This window comes from Phocoena phocoena, chromosome 4 (assembly GCF_963924675.1).
Source record: "Phocoena phocoena chromosome 4, mPhoPho1.1, whole genome shotgun sequence".
NCBI classification, from domain to species: domain Eukaryota; kingdom Metazoa; phylum Chordata; class Mammalia; order Artiodactyla; family Phocoenidae; genus Phocoena; species Phocoena phocoena.
In genome coordinates, this window is record NC_089222.1 from 31,438,252 (window position 1) to 31,454,620 (window position 16,369).

At 35.8% G+C, this 16,369-nt stretch overlaps 1 protein-coding gene across 2 annotated transcripts in view; it reads left to right on the forward strand.

Annotated features, from left to right (window-relative positions):
- RNF13 (ring finger protein 13) overlaps positions 1-16,369 on the forward strand; it is a 140,511-nt gene that overhangs the window by 93,596 nt on the left and 30,546 nt on the right. For both annotated transcript variants that reach the window (XM_065875717.1, XM_065875716.1), the window contains exon 7: positions 3,864-3,969. In XM_065875717.1, the coding sequence (XP_065731789.1) occupies positions 3,864-3,969 (106 nt within the window). The remainder of the gene's footprint in view (positions 1-3,863; positions 3,970-16,369) is intronic.

Sequence of the window (16,369 nt, forward strand, 5' to 3'; positions counted from 1 at the left end):
AGCTACTGTTTTTTTTTTTTTTTTTTTTTACAGCTACTGTTTTTTAAAAAGCTTTTAATTTTTTTCCGCATGTTTGAATGCTGACATTAATTAGGGATAATGTGCTCGTAAAACAGTACCATACAATATTTAGTATTTTGTAACATACTTTATTTACTTAATATTTAGACCCTTCCCATGTTAACGCAAGGCCACAAAATCCCTTATCCCAACTCTTGGGGACAGATGTAACATGGAATTGTAACATTTTCAGATTTTTAAGTTATGTAACATCCAAATAGGATTTGAGGCAGCATCCCATAATCACATTACATATATATCTGCAATAAATGTATGAGTATTTTATCATGTCAGTTAGGTTCAGGTTGACTAGCAAATGAATTGCAAACATTACTTTTTAAAGCTTTTTAGGTTTCAGAATTGTGCTTAAGGGATTGTGGACCTGTACATACTGATTTGCCTCATCCATCTGCTGGCTGGCTGGCTGGCTGGTTGGTCTGCCTGCCTGCCTACCTACCTACCCACCCATTAATTTATTCTACTGTTTAAAAGTAGGGAGGTGAGTAGAATGAATCTGATCCTTCAGTTTCAGAGTTATCAACTCATGGCCAATTTTGTTTGGACTGTCCGCTCTGAAGCGCCACCCGCCACTTTTCTTCCCCACACCATGATTATTTTAAAGCAAGTACTATATATCCTATCATCTCAACTGTAAATATCTCAGAATATATCACTAGAAGATAGGTTATATATAAAAAATATAATGATATCATTAGTTTACCTTTTTTTTTAAAGTAAACATTCAATATCAACCCGTATTTCAGTCTTTAGATTTGTTTCTGAGCAAATCAGGGCATGTGATCACCCTATTTTTAATCCATACACTTGCTATGCCTCTTTTTTTTCCCTAGTCATTTATTTATTGAAGCAACAGGGTCATTTGTCCTGTACAGTTTTTACCACAGTCCAGACTTTCCTGACTGCATCCATGGTGTATTGCCTAGAGTATTCCTTTGTTACTTATTTTCCCTGTAAATTGCTTATTAGACCTAGAGGTTTGTTCAAATTCAACTGTGTTTGGGGGGCCAGGAGGATAGGTGAGGCACGAGTAATTTATGTGTGTTATTATGTATTTCCATCAGGAGACATAATATTTGGTTCTCTCTTTGCGAGGGCAGCAGTCATTAATGATCATTGTCTAGATCCATTAGCTCTTTAGGATTTGCAAGTAATCTAATTTTATAATTCCTTCTTCATTTATTAGCTGAAATACTTCTATAAAGAGGACTCACACCTTATCAATTATTTGATTACCTTGATGTACAGTCTGTTTAGGAAAGATAGGATAAACATTTGATTGTTTCCCTTTATTTACTGTTTTTAAAATGATTTGGTTTGCTAGCATCTTCCAAAGATGATTGAATATATATATTTAAAGTTTTTTTTTGAATTTTATTTTTTTTTTACACAGCAGGTTCTTATTAGTTATCCATTTTATACATATTAGTGTATATATGTCAATCCCAATCTCCCAATTCATGATGGGGGTTGGATAACAAAACAGACAAGGCAAGTCCTCCTGTGTCAACAGAGGGGTTAGGAAATTAGAGATTACTGTTACTGTTAGATTATCATTGAAGTTAGAGTTTAGGCCTAACACCTGGTTTGAACGTAGCCTGGGAACTCATGCAAAGGAGAATGAGACACTATTTCCTAGGTTGCTTAGGACTCTGCTTCAATGATGGAGTCTTAGCTGCAGAGCACATGGAATGTACTATATTGAGGGGTGGACATGGAGGTAGTATGGGAAGATTCTTACTAAAAGCTGTTTAAATATCTCCTCCTTCAAATACAGATTGATCTGGGGTTAGGACAGGGATGAGTCTGCAGCCTCAGCTGTGGGAACCTGGGCAGAGGGAATAGAAATAAAGCTGGGAGACTGATATTCTGTTGTAGTTCTCCACCCTGTATCATCGCCGTCACCACCTTCACCATTAGCAATTTGGTTAAGAAAACGCAGTAAACTATAAACTATCTCGTTTATATAGCCTGCTGTATCTCAAACCATTTTAGTTTACTGTCAAGATATATTGTGAAGATCTTTAAAGGGTCTGCAGTTGATAGACGGCTCTAAGTATCTTAAAAGCTCAGTGTCCGTATCTCTATCTATATATAGTTTAATCTGGCTTCTAAACCCTAACAGTGTTCATTTATAGCAGTTTGGTGGAAGTAGTTAGGGAGGTTGCAGAGGATCAGCATCTCATTGAAAGGCTCTTCTACTTAAAAGTGGCACCATTTGTTACTGTAACTCAGCCGTGGCCCTGGGGCAGTTTCAGAGGGTTTGTACCAAGAACAGGGACATTGTTTACAGAGCTGGCCTCATGCTGGAAGAGATGGTATCAAATAGAGCAGCCCAGGCTTGCTTTTCTCTTTTTTATACTGATGATATATCAGTCACTTCAGTATTTTATATAAAATTACAAAAATGCATATAAACCTTTTGTCATTCTGCTGCAAAGTGAAGTAAAAAGCTACTTTTAGCAATCTTAGCAGTTTTTGGAAAATATTTAAATTATTGGGGGAAATTCCTGGTATTATCTTTTTTGTTCTTTTTGTTAAAGATTGATAGAGCTCTTTGGATGTGAATAAAATTGTTAATAGCATGAAGACTTAAAAATCGCTTGGGAATAGAAATAATTTGTTTTCATGTTATTTTTCTTGAGTACTAGGGCATCCTAAGCATTTCTGCGTGGGGGAAGGAGTCAACTTGTTTTCATTTCCTTTTACGTTGAGAATTTTTGTTTTGCATTTAACCCTTGTGTTATGAAGTACCTGGAGTCACTACTTAAAAAACCAGCCAGCAGTGGGTAACGAAGTAGTGTTGCTAGCACCATACTAGTTGAGTTGCACAGGAATATTATGGAGAAATCAGTCATCTCACTGACCATCATACAGACCCTTCCCTAGACTGAGGGTATTTTCTATTGCAGGATTTTGCTGCCATGTAAAATTTGCTCATGCAACACAGATAGTGTGCTTATTCTGTTCCGTTTCATTTCATGAGTCCCGGTGAATTTTTATAATAGCAGTATTGTATGGTTAATAACCATATAACCGTATTAACCATGGTTAGTAACAGAGGAGAATAAATCCTGTGGTACTTTCTACCCCCCTGTCCCCGCACGCAACATACACATTTTTGTAGGGTTTTTTTTTTGTTTTTGTTTTTTTTCATTCAAGCTGTGGAGAAGGTTGAGAAGAGAGAAGCTACAACTCCTGTGAATTCTGTTGCCGGTTCTTTCATTCCATATCTCACAGATGAGTGTGGAGTACAGGGGTTACATCTGTTGTACTTGGTACAACAAGCTCATGTGAAGCATAAAGGGAACAGGGAGTATATTTTCATCAGTAGTGGTTCCAGAGATTTTTTTCATGGGAGGAACTGATGAACAGTGATTTGGTTGGGGAGGGGGTTCTTGCTGGCATGCTGCCCGAGGCACTGCCATTATTTAAATGCTGATTTTGCATGTAAAATACGCTAACTTTTACTCAGGTTACTAAATTCAGTAAAGACGTGTTTCCGGGATGGACACAGTAAGTATTGATTGGCTGATTTCCTCTACCCAGTCTAAAAGTTTCTTTTAATTACATAGGCAAATTATTTTGGCCGGTATGTAAACTTGACTTAACATTGGAAAAAGCATCCCTTAAATTATTAGAAATCATATGTTAGAAAATGAGATGTGTCTAGTGGATTGAATTGTAATGTCTAAATGGCTTTTTAAAATATTTTTGTTTTCAATTAATATCATAATTTGGCAACTTTTAATACTTCCCAACTATTAATTTTTCTTTTCTTCCAGGGGCCACATTATCTTAGTTCCAGAATTTAGCCTTCCTCTGGAATACTACTTAATCCCCTTCCTTATCATAGTGGGCATCTGTCTCATCTTGATAGTCATTTTCATGGTAGGTAAAATAATTTTAAATACTTTTTAAAAAATAGTATGAATGGCTCTAAAACACACTGTATAGAAGACTTAAATAAAAGAGTACGTATTGTATGAGTCCATTTATATGACCGGTTCTGGAAAAGGCAAAGATAATCTGGGTAGAAAAAAAATTAAAACAGTGATTGCTTTGGGGGGCTAAAGGGGGAAGGGGAATTTACTCAGAAGGGTATAAGGGAATTTCCTGGGGAGTGAGAGTCACGTTCTGTATCTTGAGAGATGTTTGGGTTGCGCAATGTCCGAATCACCAAATTCATACTTAAGTTTTGTGCATTTCATTGTATGTAAATTTTACATAAAAAGAAAAAAAGAACTAATAAAAAAATGCTAAACTCTTAAGTAATGAGTTTATATGCTGAAGTATTTGAAGGGAAGTATACTGATATCTGCAGCTTACTTTGAAATGCATTGTAAAAAATAGAGAGAAAAAGATGTATTGATGGGTAGACAGTGGGATTCTCTTAGGGTTTATAGAAGAGGTTTCTAGAGGCTACATGGTGTGTGATATCAAAACAAACTGAATGCAGAAGCAGATATGAGAATCCCTCTGTATTCTATTAAGATAGATATTAAAAGAGATTTACAAAGATATGAAACAATCCCATTATTGTCTCTAACCTTTTTATTTTTCATAAAGAGTATTTATATTAGCATCCAGTGAGTTTATTATTGTATTGAATTCATAGATTAAAGATTAAACACTGTCTTTGAAATATTTAGTCTTCCTATGATGTTGTGGTCTTTCTTTTAATTTGTTTTGGTTTTTCATATGCATCAGTTCAATAATTTTTTTCTGTAAACATTTTGCATGTATTTTGTTAGACCTTTTTGGAATTTCATTTTCTAATTGGTTATTACTAGGGTATAAGAACATTGTTGATTTTTTAAAATAAACTTTTAATTTTGGAATAGTGTTAAGATTTACAGAGAAATTGCAAAGAAGAGAGTTCCTGTACATTCCTTACCTAGTTGCCCCCATTGTTAACATTTTACTTTACCATGATACATTTGTCAAAACTAAGAAACTGACAGTGGTAACATTACTATTACTAAATTCCAGACTGGATAGATTTTATGTTTTTCCATTAATGTTTTCTTTCTGTTCCAGGACCCAGTCCAGGTTACCACATTGTTTTAAATTATCATGTATTCCCAGTCTCCTCTGATCTCTGAACAGTTTCTTAATCTCTCCTTGTTTTTCATGACCTTGACAGCCTTGAAGAGTCTTGGCCAGGTATCCTGTAGAATGTCCCTTAATCTGATACTTTTCTTATGATTAGACTGGGTTGGTTATAGGTTTTTAAAAAGAGTATCAGCAAAGTCAAGTGCCCTTCTCATCCTAACATGCCAGGGGGGTACATGATATTTGCATGACATCACCGATGATGATAACCTTCATCCCTTGGTTTAGGTAATGTTTGCCAGGTTTTTCCACTCTAAAGTTAATATTTTTTCTCTTTCTCTATTCTTTTCTTCCTTTGGAAGTGAGGCACTAAGTATAGCCTGTCCTAAAAGTGGGGAGGGGCAGGAATTAAGCTCCACTTCCTGGGAGTAGGGAAGTATGTACATTTATTATTTAGAATTCTTTTGTAAGAAAGATTTTTCTCTTCTTGGCATTTATTTGTTCAGTCATTTATTTATATTAGTTTGTACCCTGTATATTTATTTTATACTTTGGGTAATAATCCAATACTACATTATTTTTGTTGTTTAAATTGTTTGAGCTTTGGCGATTGGGAGCTCTGCAGGCTGGGTCTTGGGTCCCTTTGATTCGACCCATCCTTTTGTTTTGTAAGTACTTCTTTAGTGTTTGGTACTATAAGAAACCCCAGGCTCATTGTTTATTTTTCTGCCCCAGCCCTGGAATCAGATATTTCTCCAAGGAGCTCTGCTTTTTTTAATTGAAGAGTAGTATTTAGAGACCAACATTTGGACACTGGACATTATTGATTTTTATATATTAATCTTATCTCTGCAAACTTCCTGAGTTCTCCTATTCTGGTAATTTGAATTTGTTGATTCTCCTGGGTTTTCAGTGTAGAAGCAAGGATGGAAAGTTAGAACAACAAACAACAAGCAATTTACCCTTGGCAAATTAAAAGTAAATACCCTTAAGCCAATAAAGATTAATTTTTAGATTAAAAACTAAAAACTTAAAATGAACATCATAAAATACTGAATTATTAGAAGCCTTTCCATGAAAGTCAGGAACAAAAAACAAAGGATGCCTGTTGCACCTCCTGTTTAACGTTGTGCTATATTTTCTGGTAAAACAAAAAAAATGGTATAAGAATTAGAGATAAAGTAAATTTTTATTTGCCTTTTTTCTTTTAAAATAATGAATGGGTACTGCATTATATGTCTTTTTTTCTATCTGTTGTAATAATCATTGTTTTTTCTTTTACTCTATTGTTATGCTGGATTACATGAATTTGTTTTGTAAATTCTAAAAATCCTTGTATTTTGGGTATAAACTCTCTTTGATTATGATATATGAAGTTTGTCTTTGCATTTTGGGTTATTCAAATTTCTCTAATATGATCTGTCAGTTTTACACTTGGACATAGGTGCAAAAATCCTAAATAAAATATTAGCAATCTGAATGTCCAGGTAAGGGGAAAATTTTAGTTTTATGGGGCTAGAATAATCTTGACATCAAAACTAGACAATCCCTTGAGCACTGTTGGTAGGAATGTTAAATGGAGCAGTCACTATAGAAAACAGTACAGCAACTCTTCAAAAAAGTTAAACATAAATTTGTCATATGATCCGACAATTCCACTTCTGGGAATTGAAAGCAGGGAGTCAGATATTTGTATGCTTATGTTCATAACAGCATTATTTTCAATAAGCCAAAGGTAGAAGCAACACAATTGTCCATTGATGGATGAGTAGATAAACAAAATGTGGCATATACATGCAATGGAATATTATTCAGCCTTAAAAAGGAAGGGAATTCTGACAGATGCTACAACATGGATGAATCTTGAAGACATTATGCTAACTGAAATAAACCAGTCACAAAAGGACATATACCGTATGAGTCTATTTACATGTGGTACCTAGAGTAGTCAGATTGAGACCGAAAGTAGAATGGTGGTTGCCACGGGCTGTGGAGAGGGGAGAATGGGGAATTGCTGTTTAATGCGTACAGAGTTTCAGTTTGGGGACATGGAAAGAGTTTGGTGGATGGATGGTGGTGATGGTAGCACAACGAAGTGAATGTACTTACTGCCACATACCTGTGTACTTAAAAATGGTTAAGATAGTAAATTTGATGTTAAACGTATATTTTATGACAGTTTAAAATAGACAAGATAAAGCTAGCCCCATAAAAAAATTAAAGCTTTCTTTTATTTTCTACTATCGAAAATAGTTTTTTTTAATGAAATTGGGATTATCGTTTACTTGAATTTCTGGTGAAGGTTGCCTGTAAAATCATCTAGATCTGATCTTTTTCATAATTACTTGGACGTATAAATGCTTGTGTACTTCATCATACTAAATTATATTTCGAAGAAATTGTCTATTTTGACTGTTTTCAAGTATTGTATAAAGTGATTTATAATGTTTATATATTCAAATAACAATTTAAAGAGAATTCCTACTATATGTGGGATGAGTTCTATTTATTCATATCCATCCATGCCTTGCACAATGTTGTCAGAAGTTTATCTTGAGGAACCAAGATGGCGGAGTAAAAGGACGTGTTCTCCTTCTTGGGAGAACACCAGAATCACAACTAGCTGCTAGACAATCATCAACAGGAAGACACTGGAACTCACCAAAAAACATACCCCACATCCAAAGACAAAGGAGAAGCCACAATAAGACGGTAGGAGGGGCGCAATCACAGTAAAATCAAATCCCGTAACTGCTGGGTGGATGACTCACAGACTGCAGAACACTTATACCACAGAAGTCCACCCACTGGAGTGAAGGTTCTGAGCCCCATGTCAGGCTTCCCAACCTGGGGGTCCGGCAACGAGAGGAGGAATTCCTAGAGAATCAGACTTTGAAGCCTAGTGGGATTTGATTGCAGGACTTTGACAGGACTGGGAGAAACAGAGATTTCACTCCTGGCGGGCACACACAAAGTAGTGTGTGCATCGGGACCCAGGGGAAGGAGCAGTGACCGGGGCGGGGGACGGAACCAGACCTACCTGCTAGTGTTGGAGGGTCTCCTGCAGAGGCGGGGGGTGGCTGTGGCTCACTGTGGGGACAAGGACACTGGCAGCAGAAGTTCTGGGAAGTACTCCTTGGCGTGAGCCCTCCCAGAGTCTCTCATTAGCCCTACCAAAGAGCCCAGGTGGGCTCCAGTGTTGGGTTGCCTCAGGCCAAACAACCAACAGGGAGGGAACTCAGCTCCACCCATCAGCAGTCAAGCGGATTAAAGTTTTACTGAGCTCTGCCCACCAGAACAACAGTCGGCTCTACCCACCACCAGTCCCTCCCATCAGGAGACTTGCACAAGCCTCTTAGATAGCCTCATCCACCAGAGGGCAGACAGCAGAAGCAAGAAGAACTACAGTCCTGCAGTCTGTGGAACCAAAACCACATTCACAGAAAGATAGACAAGATAAAAAGGCAGAGGGCTATGTACCAGATGAAGGAACAAGATAAAACCACAGAAAAACAACTAAATGAAGTGGAGATAGGCAACCTTCCAGAAAAAGAATTCAGAATAATGATAGTGAAGATGATCCAGGACCTCGGAAAAAGAATGGAGGCAAAGATCGAGAAGATGCAAGAAATGTTTTAAAAAGACCTAGAAGAATTAAAGAACAAACAAACAGAGATGAACAATACAATAACTGAAATGAAAACTACACTAGAAGGAATCAATAGAATAACTGAGGCAGAAGAACAGATAAGTGACCTGGAAGACAGACTGGTGGAATTCACTGCTGCAGAGCAGACTAAAGAAAAAACAATGAAAAGAAATGAAGACAGCCTAAGAGACCTCTGGGAAAACATTAAAAGCAACAACATTCTCATTATAGGGGTCCCAGAAGGAGAGGAGAGAGAGAAAGGACCCGAGAAAATATTTGAGGAGATTATAGTCAAAAACTTCCCTAACATAGGAAAGGAAATAGCCACCCAAGTCCAGGAAGCTCAGAGAGTCCGATACAGGATAAACCCAAGGAGAAACACCCCAAGACACATAGTAATCAAACTGGCAAAAAGTAAAGGCAAAGGAAAATTATTGAAAGCAGCAAGGGAAAAACGACAAATAACATACAAGGGAAATCCCATAAGGTTAACAGCTGATTTCTCAGCAGAAACTCTATAAGCCAGTAGGGAGTGGCATGATAAACTTAAAGTGATGAAAGGGAAGAACCTACAACCAAGATTACTCTACCCTTCAAGGATCTCATTCAGATTTGATGGAGAAACCAAAAGCTTTACAGACAAGCAAAAGCAAAGAGAATTTAGCACCACCAAACCAGCTCTACAACAAATGCTAAAGGAACTTCTCTAAGTGGGAAACACAGGACAAGAAAAGGACCTACAAAAACAAACCCAAAACAAGAAAATGGTCATAGGAACATACATATCGATAATTACCTTAAACGTGAATGTATTAAATGCTCCAACCAAAAGACACAGGCTTGCTGAATGGATACAAAAACAAGACCTATATATATGCTGTCTAAAAGAGACCCACGTCAGACCTAGGGACACATACAGGCTGAAAATGAGGCGATGGAAAAAATATATTCCATGCACATGGAAATCAAAAGAAAGCTGGAGTAGAAATACTCATATCAGATAAAATAGACTTTAAAATAAACAATGCTACAAGAGACAAGGAAGGACACTACATAATGATCAAGGGATCAATCCAAGAAGAAGATATAACAATGATAAATTTATATGCACCCAACATAGGAGGACCTCAATACGTAAGGCAACTGCTAACAGCTCTAAAAGAGGAAATCGACAGTAACACAGTAATAGTGGGGGACTTTAACACCTCACTTACACCAATGGACAGATCATCCAAAATGAAAATAAATAAGGAAATAGAAGCTTTAAATGACACAATAGACCAGATAGAGTTAATTGATATTTATAGGACATTCCATCCAAAAACAGCAGATTACACTTCCTTTTCAAGTGCGCACAGAACATTCTCCAGGATAGACCACATCTTGGGTCACAGATCAAGCCTCAGTAAATTTAAGAAAATTGAAATCATGTCAAGCATCTTTTCTGACCACAACACTATGAGATTAGAAATGAATTACAGGGAGAAAAACATAAAAAGAACACAAGCACATGGAGGCTAAACAATACATCACTAAATAACCAAGAGAGCACTGAGGAAATCAAAGAGGAAGTCAAAAAATACCTAGGGACAAATGACAATGAAAACACGATGATCCAAAACCTATGGGATGCAGCAAAAGCAGTTCTAAGAGGGAAGTTTACAGCTATACAAGCCTACCTCAAGAAACAGGAAAAGTCTCAAACAATCTAATCTTGCACCCAAAGGAACTAGAGAAAGAACAAACAAAACCCAAAGTTAGCAGAAGGAAAGAAATCATAAAGATCAGAGCAGAAAAAAATGAAACAGAAACAAAGAAAACAGTAGCAAAGATCAGTAAAACTAAAAGCTGGATCTTTGAGACGATAAACAAAATGAATAAACCATTAGCCAGTCTCATCAAGAAAAAGAGGGAGAGGACTCAAATCAATAAAATTAGAAATGAAAAAGGATAAGTTACAATAGGCACTGAAGAAATACAAAGCATCCTAAGAGACTACTACAAGCAATTCTGTGCCAATAAAATGGACAACCTGGAAGATAATGGACAAATTCTTAGAAAGGTATAACCTTCCAAGAATGAACCAGGAAGAAATAGAAAATATGAACAGACCAGTCACAAGTAATGAAATTGAAACTGTGATTAAAAATCTTCCAACAAACAAAAATCCAGGACCAGATGGCTTCACAGGTGAATTCTATCAAACATTTAGAGAAGAGCTAACACCCATTCTTCTCAAAGTCTTCCAAAAAATTGCAGAGGAAGGAACACTCCCAAACTCATTCTATGAGTCCACCATCACCCTGATACCAAAAACAGACAAAGATACTACAAAAAAAGAAAATTACAGACCAATATCACTGATGAATATAGATGCAAAAATCCTCAACAACATACTAGCAAACATTATCCAACAACACATTAAAAGCATCATACACCATGATCAAGTGGGATTTAACCCAGGGATGCAAGGATTCTTCAATATATGCAAATCAGTCAATGTGATACATGATATTAACAAACTGAAGAATAAAAACCACATGATCATCTCAATAGATGCAGAAAAAGCTTTTGACAAAATTCAACACCCATTTATCATAAAAACTCTCCAGAAAGTGGGCATAGAGGGAACCTACCTCAACATAATAAAGGCTATATACAACAAACCCACAGCAAACATCATTCTCAGTGGTGAAAAACTGAAAGCATTTCCTCTAAGATCAGGAACAAGACAAGGATGTCCACTCTAACCACTATTATTCAACATAGTTTTGGAAGTCCTAGCCACAGCAATCAGAGAAGAAAAAGAAATAAAAGGAATACAAATTGGAAAAGAAGACGTAAAACTGTTACTGTTTGCAGGTGACATGATACTATACATAGAGAATCCTAAGGATGCCACCAGAAAACTACTAGAGCTAATCAATGAATCTGGTAAAGTTGCAGGACACAAAATTACTTCACAGAAATATCTTGCATTCTTATACACTAATGATGAAAAATCTGAAAGAGAAATTAAGAAAACACTCCCATTTACCATTGCAACAAAAAGAATAAAATACCTAGTAATAAACCTCCCTAAGGAGACAAAAGACCTGTATGCAGAAAACTATAAGACACTGTTGAAAGAAATTAAAGATGATACCAACAGATGGAGAGATATACTATGTTGTTGGATTGGAAGAATCAATATTGTGAAAGTGACTATACTACCCAAAGCAATCTACAGATTCAACGCAATCCCTATCAAATTACCAATGGCATTTTTTATGGAACTAGAACAAAACTCTTAAAATTTGTATGGAGGCACAAAAGACCCCGAATAGCCAAAGCAGTATTGGAAAAAAACATAGCTGGAGGAATGACTCCCTGACTTCAGACTATACTACAAAGCTGCAGTAATCAAAACAATATCATACTGGCACAAAAACAGAAACATAGATCAATGGAACAAGATAAAAAGCCCAGAGATAAACCAACGAACCTATGGTCAACTAGTCTATGACAAAGGAGGCAAAGGTATACAATGGAGAAAAGACAGCCTCTTCAATAATGGTGCTGGGAAAACTGGACAGCTACATGTAAAAGAATGAAATTAGAACACTCTCTAACACCATACACAAAAATAAACTCAAAATGGATTCGAGACCTAAATGTAAGACCAGACACTCTAAAACTCTTAGAGGAAGACATAGGAAGGAAACTCTTTGACATAAATCACAGCAAGATATTTTTTGATCCACCTCCTAGAGTAATAGAAATAAAACAAAGATAAACAGATGGGACCGAATGAAACTTCAAAGCTTTTGCACAGCAAAGGAAGCCATGAACAAGACGAAAAGACAACCCTCAGAATGGGAGAAAATATTTGCAAACGAATCAACGGACAAAGGATTAATCTCCAAAATATATAAACAGCTCATGCAGCTCAATATTAAAAAACAAACAACCCAATCCAAAAATGGGCAGAAGAGCTAAGTAGAAAATTTCCAGAGAAGACATACAGATGGCCAAGAAGCACATGAAAAGCTCAACATCACTAATTATTAGAGAAATGCAAATCAAAACTACAGTGAGGTATCACCTCACACCAGTTAGAATGGACGTCATCAGAAAATCTACAAACAGCAAATGCTGGAGAGGGTGTGGAGAAAAGGGAACTCTCTTGCAGTGTTGCTGGGAATGTAAATTGATACAGTCACTATGGAGAACAGTATGGAGGTTTCTTAAGAAACTGAAAATAGAATTACCATATGATCCAGCAGTCCCACTACTGGGCATATATCCAGAGAAAACCATAATTCAAAAAGACACATGCACCCCAATGTTCATTGCAGCACTCTTTACAATAGCCAGGTCATGGAAGTAACCTAAATGCACCTTGACATATGAATGGATAAAGAAGTTGTGGATAAATGGATAAAGAAGTTACTCAGCCATAAAAAGGAACGAAACTGAGTCATTTGTTGAGACGTGGATGGATCTAGAGACTGTCATACAGAGTGAAGTAAGTCAGAAAGAGAAAGACAAATATCGTATATTAACGCATGTATGTGGAACCTAGAAAAACGGTACAGATGAACCGGTTTTCAGGGCAGAAGTTGAGCAACAGATGTAGAGAACAAATGTATGGACACCAAGGGGGGAAAGCCACGGGGCAGTGGGGATTGTGGTGTGATGAATTGGGCAATTGAGATTGACATGTATACACTGATGTGTATAAAATTGATGACTAGTAAGAACCTGCTGTATAAAAATAAAATAAAATAAAATTCAAAAAATAAAGTTTGTCTTTCAGAGAAGTGGACTTTGAGATTTTCTTTTTTTTCTTTCATTCAACAAATATTTATTCTGCACCTCTGAACCTAGGCACTGCTCTAGGGTGTTAAGTTTCCTCAGTGAACAAAATGGGGAAACATCCCTGATGTCAAGTATTTTACATTCCAGTGGGACTTATATTCTAATATATTTACGCTCCTTTTTAATCTATCTCATGAATTTCTGCTCTTGGCAGTATTATTTTCTTTCATCTACTTGTTTTGGATACCATGCTTTTCTTTTTCTAGCTTTTCTTTTTCTAGCTTGATCAGCTAAATACTTATTCATTTTTCTCTATAGTTCATGCCTTTAGGTTATAAATTTCTCTTTAACAATCACTTTAGCTGTATGTAACTCATTACTTTTGATAAGGAATATTTTTATTTTAATTTGGTTTAAATTGAGAAAATTATTTTCACTTTTATATGGGATATTTCTTTACCACTTTTGATGTATCCATCCATGTGAATGGGAAACTCAGTTACTAATACTCCTAGCCCTTCCCTACTCTTCTACTCAGTTGGTCTTAGGAGAGATGAAGTACCTTATCATCTGTGTGGTACATTTGGGAAGAATAAATTAGGGCATGCTGGCTCAGCTTCATCTTTCTCTTGAGTTGAACCTGTCTTCAGCTCCTCCAGGACTGGTTCTGCAGTTCTAGGGGAGGGTGAGGGAAAGGCCTACGCCATTCCTGATTGTCTTTGTCTATATCTGGGTGGGTAAGGCAGTCTAATTCAGTGGTTAAGGAGAAGGTTCTGTTTCTTTCTTCACCGAGTTAGGTGCTCCACCTGCTTCCATCTGCCAGTTCATGATCTTATTTTCAAGTTATTTAGAATCCAGGTGGTGAAGAGACATGGTAATTGTGGTTAAATTTTGTAAAGATTCCCCACCATATATGTGAAAAGAATTGTGGGGTCCAAAGGTTTATATATGTCCATTAGTTTGAGCTTGGGTATTTGTCTTGTCCAGTCTTTTTTTTCTTTCTTTTATATTATTTTAAAGACACTTTTATTGAGATATAATTCACATAATATAAAATTGACCCATTTAGTTCATAGTTCACATAGTTCAGTGGTTTTTAGTATATTCACAGAACTGTTCAATTGCAATTGTCCATGGTTTTTTGCACTCCTCTGTTTTCTAAAGCAGTTCTGTGCAATAGAATGATATTGTGAGCCACACTTATTGTAAATTTAAAGTTTTCTGGTAGCCAAATTAAAAAAGGTAATGGGAAATATTTCAGTGAGATTAAATACTGTATTTATTTAACTTAATAAATATAAAATGTATTTCAACATTCAGTTAATATAAATAATTATAAAATATGTTTGATTCTTTTTGTACTAAGTCTTTGCAAACTGGTGTGTATTTTATACTTTTACAGCAAATCTCAATTGAGACCAGCCGCATTTCAAGTGCTCAGTAGCTACATGTATATAATGGCTACCATATTGGGCATCATAGGTCTGTGGTCTTTACTTTTTTTTTTTGGTCTGCTTGATCTAGAAATTACTGAGCTTGTGAATTTGTGTATTTCTCCCATAATTTTGTTATTTTTTAGGTGAAGCGTCCTTTTTATCATTGTGATAACTATTTCCTAATGATTTTTGACTTACATCCTGTTTTACTTTATATGCCAACTTTTACTTAGTACTGTCATGATATAATTTTATCTATCCCTGTATTTTTTACCTTTACTTTTGTCTTAATGTGTCATTAAGTTTTAATCTTGTGTGTTGTGAGTGGTTGGAATTTTTTCTTTATCCAATATGATATACTCTTTTAAAAAAAAACTGGTGAATTTACCCCATTTGCATTTTTGTGATTTGGACTAATTTCTATTGTTTACTTTTTATTCTGTTTTTTTTTCCTACTATACAGATTTGGATTACTCAACTTTTTTTCTCTTTCTGTCTCCCTTTCTCCCTTTTTCCTACTAGTTTGAAAGCTTATATTGTTTTTTTCTAGTGGTTACTATTAAATTTTTAAAATAAACATCTACTGATTAATATATTAATAAACTACACATTTAAATTGTACAGTTTGGTAAGTTGTAACATACGTATGTATACCTGAGAAACCACCACCGCAATTAAGATAATAAAATATCAGATCAGCTCAAAAAGTTTCCCCATACTCTGTGATAATCACTCCCTTTCACCTCTTCCAAATTTTTCCTTCATGTCTCCCCCCACACCATTGCTGGGCAACCACAGCTCTGGTTTTGGTCACTGTAGATTAATATGCATTTTCTATCACTTTATATACAGGGAATCATAAATTACATACTCTTTTGTGTCTGCCTTCCTTCTCTCAGAATAATTATTTTGAGATTCATATATGTTATTGAATATATTGATATTCATTACTTCTTATTGCCAAGTTGTATTCCATTGTATGGCTATACCACAGTTTTGTTTATACACGTACCTGCTGATGAACATTTGGGTTGTGCCTCGTTTTTGGCTATTACAAATAAAGCTGACATAGACTTTTTTGTACATTTGTATATAAGTTGTTATATGGATATACACTTTCATTTCTAGTCACTAAATATAAGTAGGAGTGGGATGATTAGGTCATTTGGTAAATATGTGTTTAAATTTATAAGAAACCACCAAACTATTTTCCAAAGTGGTTGTACCATTTTACAATCCTTTCAGTAGTGTATCAGAGTGCCAGTTCTTCTACTTCCCTGCCAACACTTGGTATAGTCAGTCTTTTTCATTTTAGTCATTTCAATAGGTATATAGTGGTATTTGTGATTTG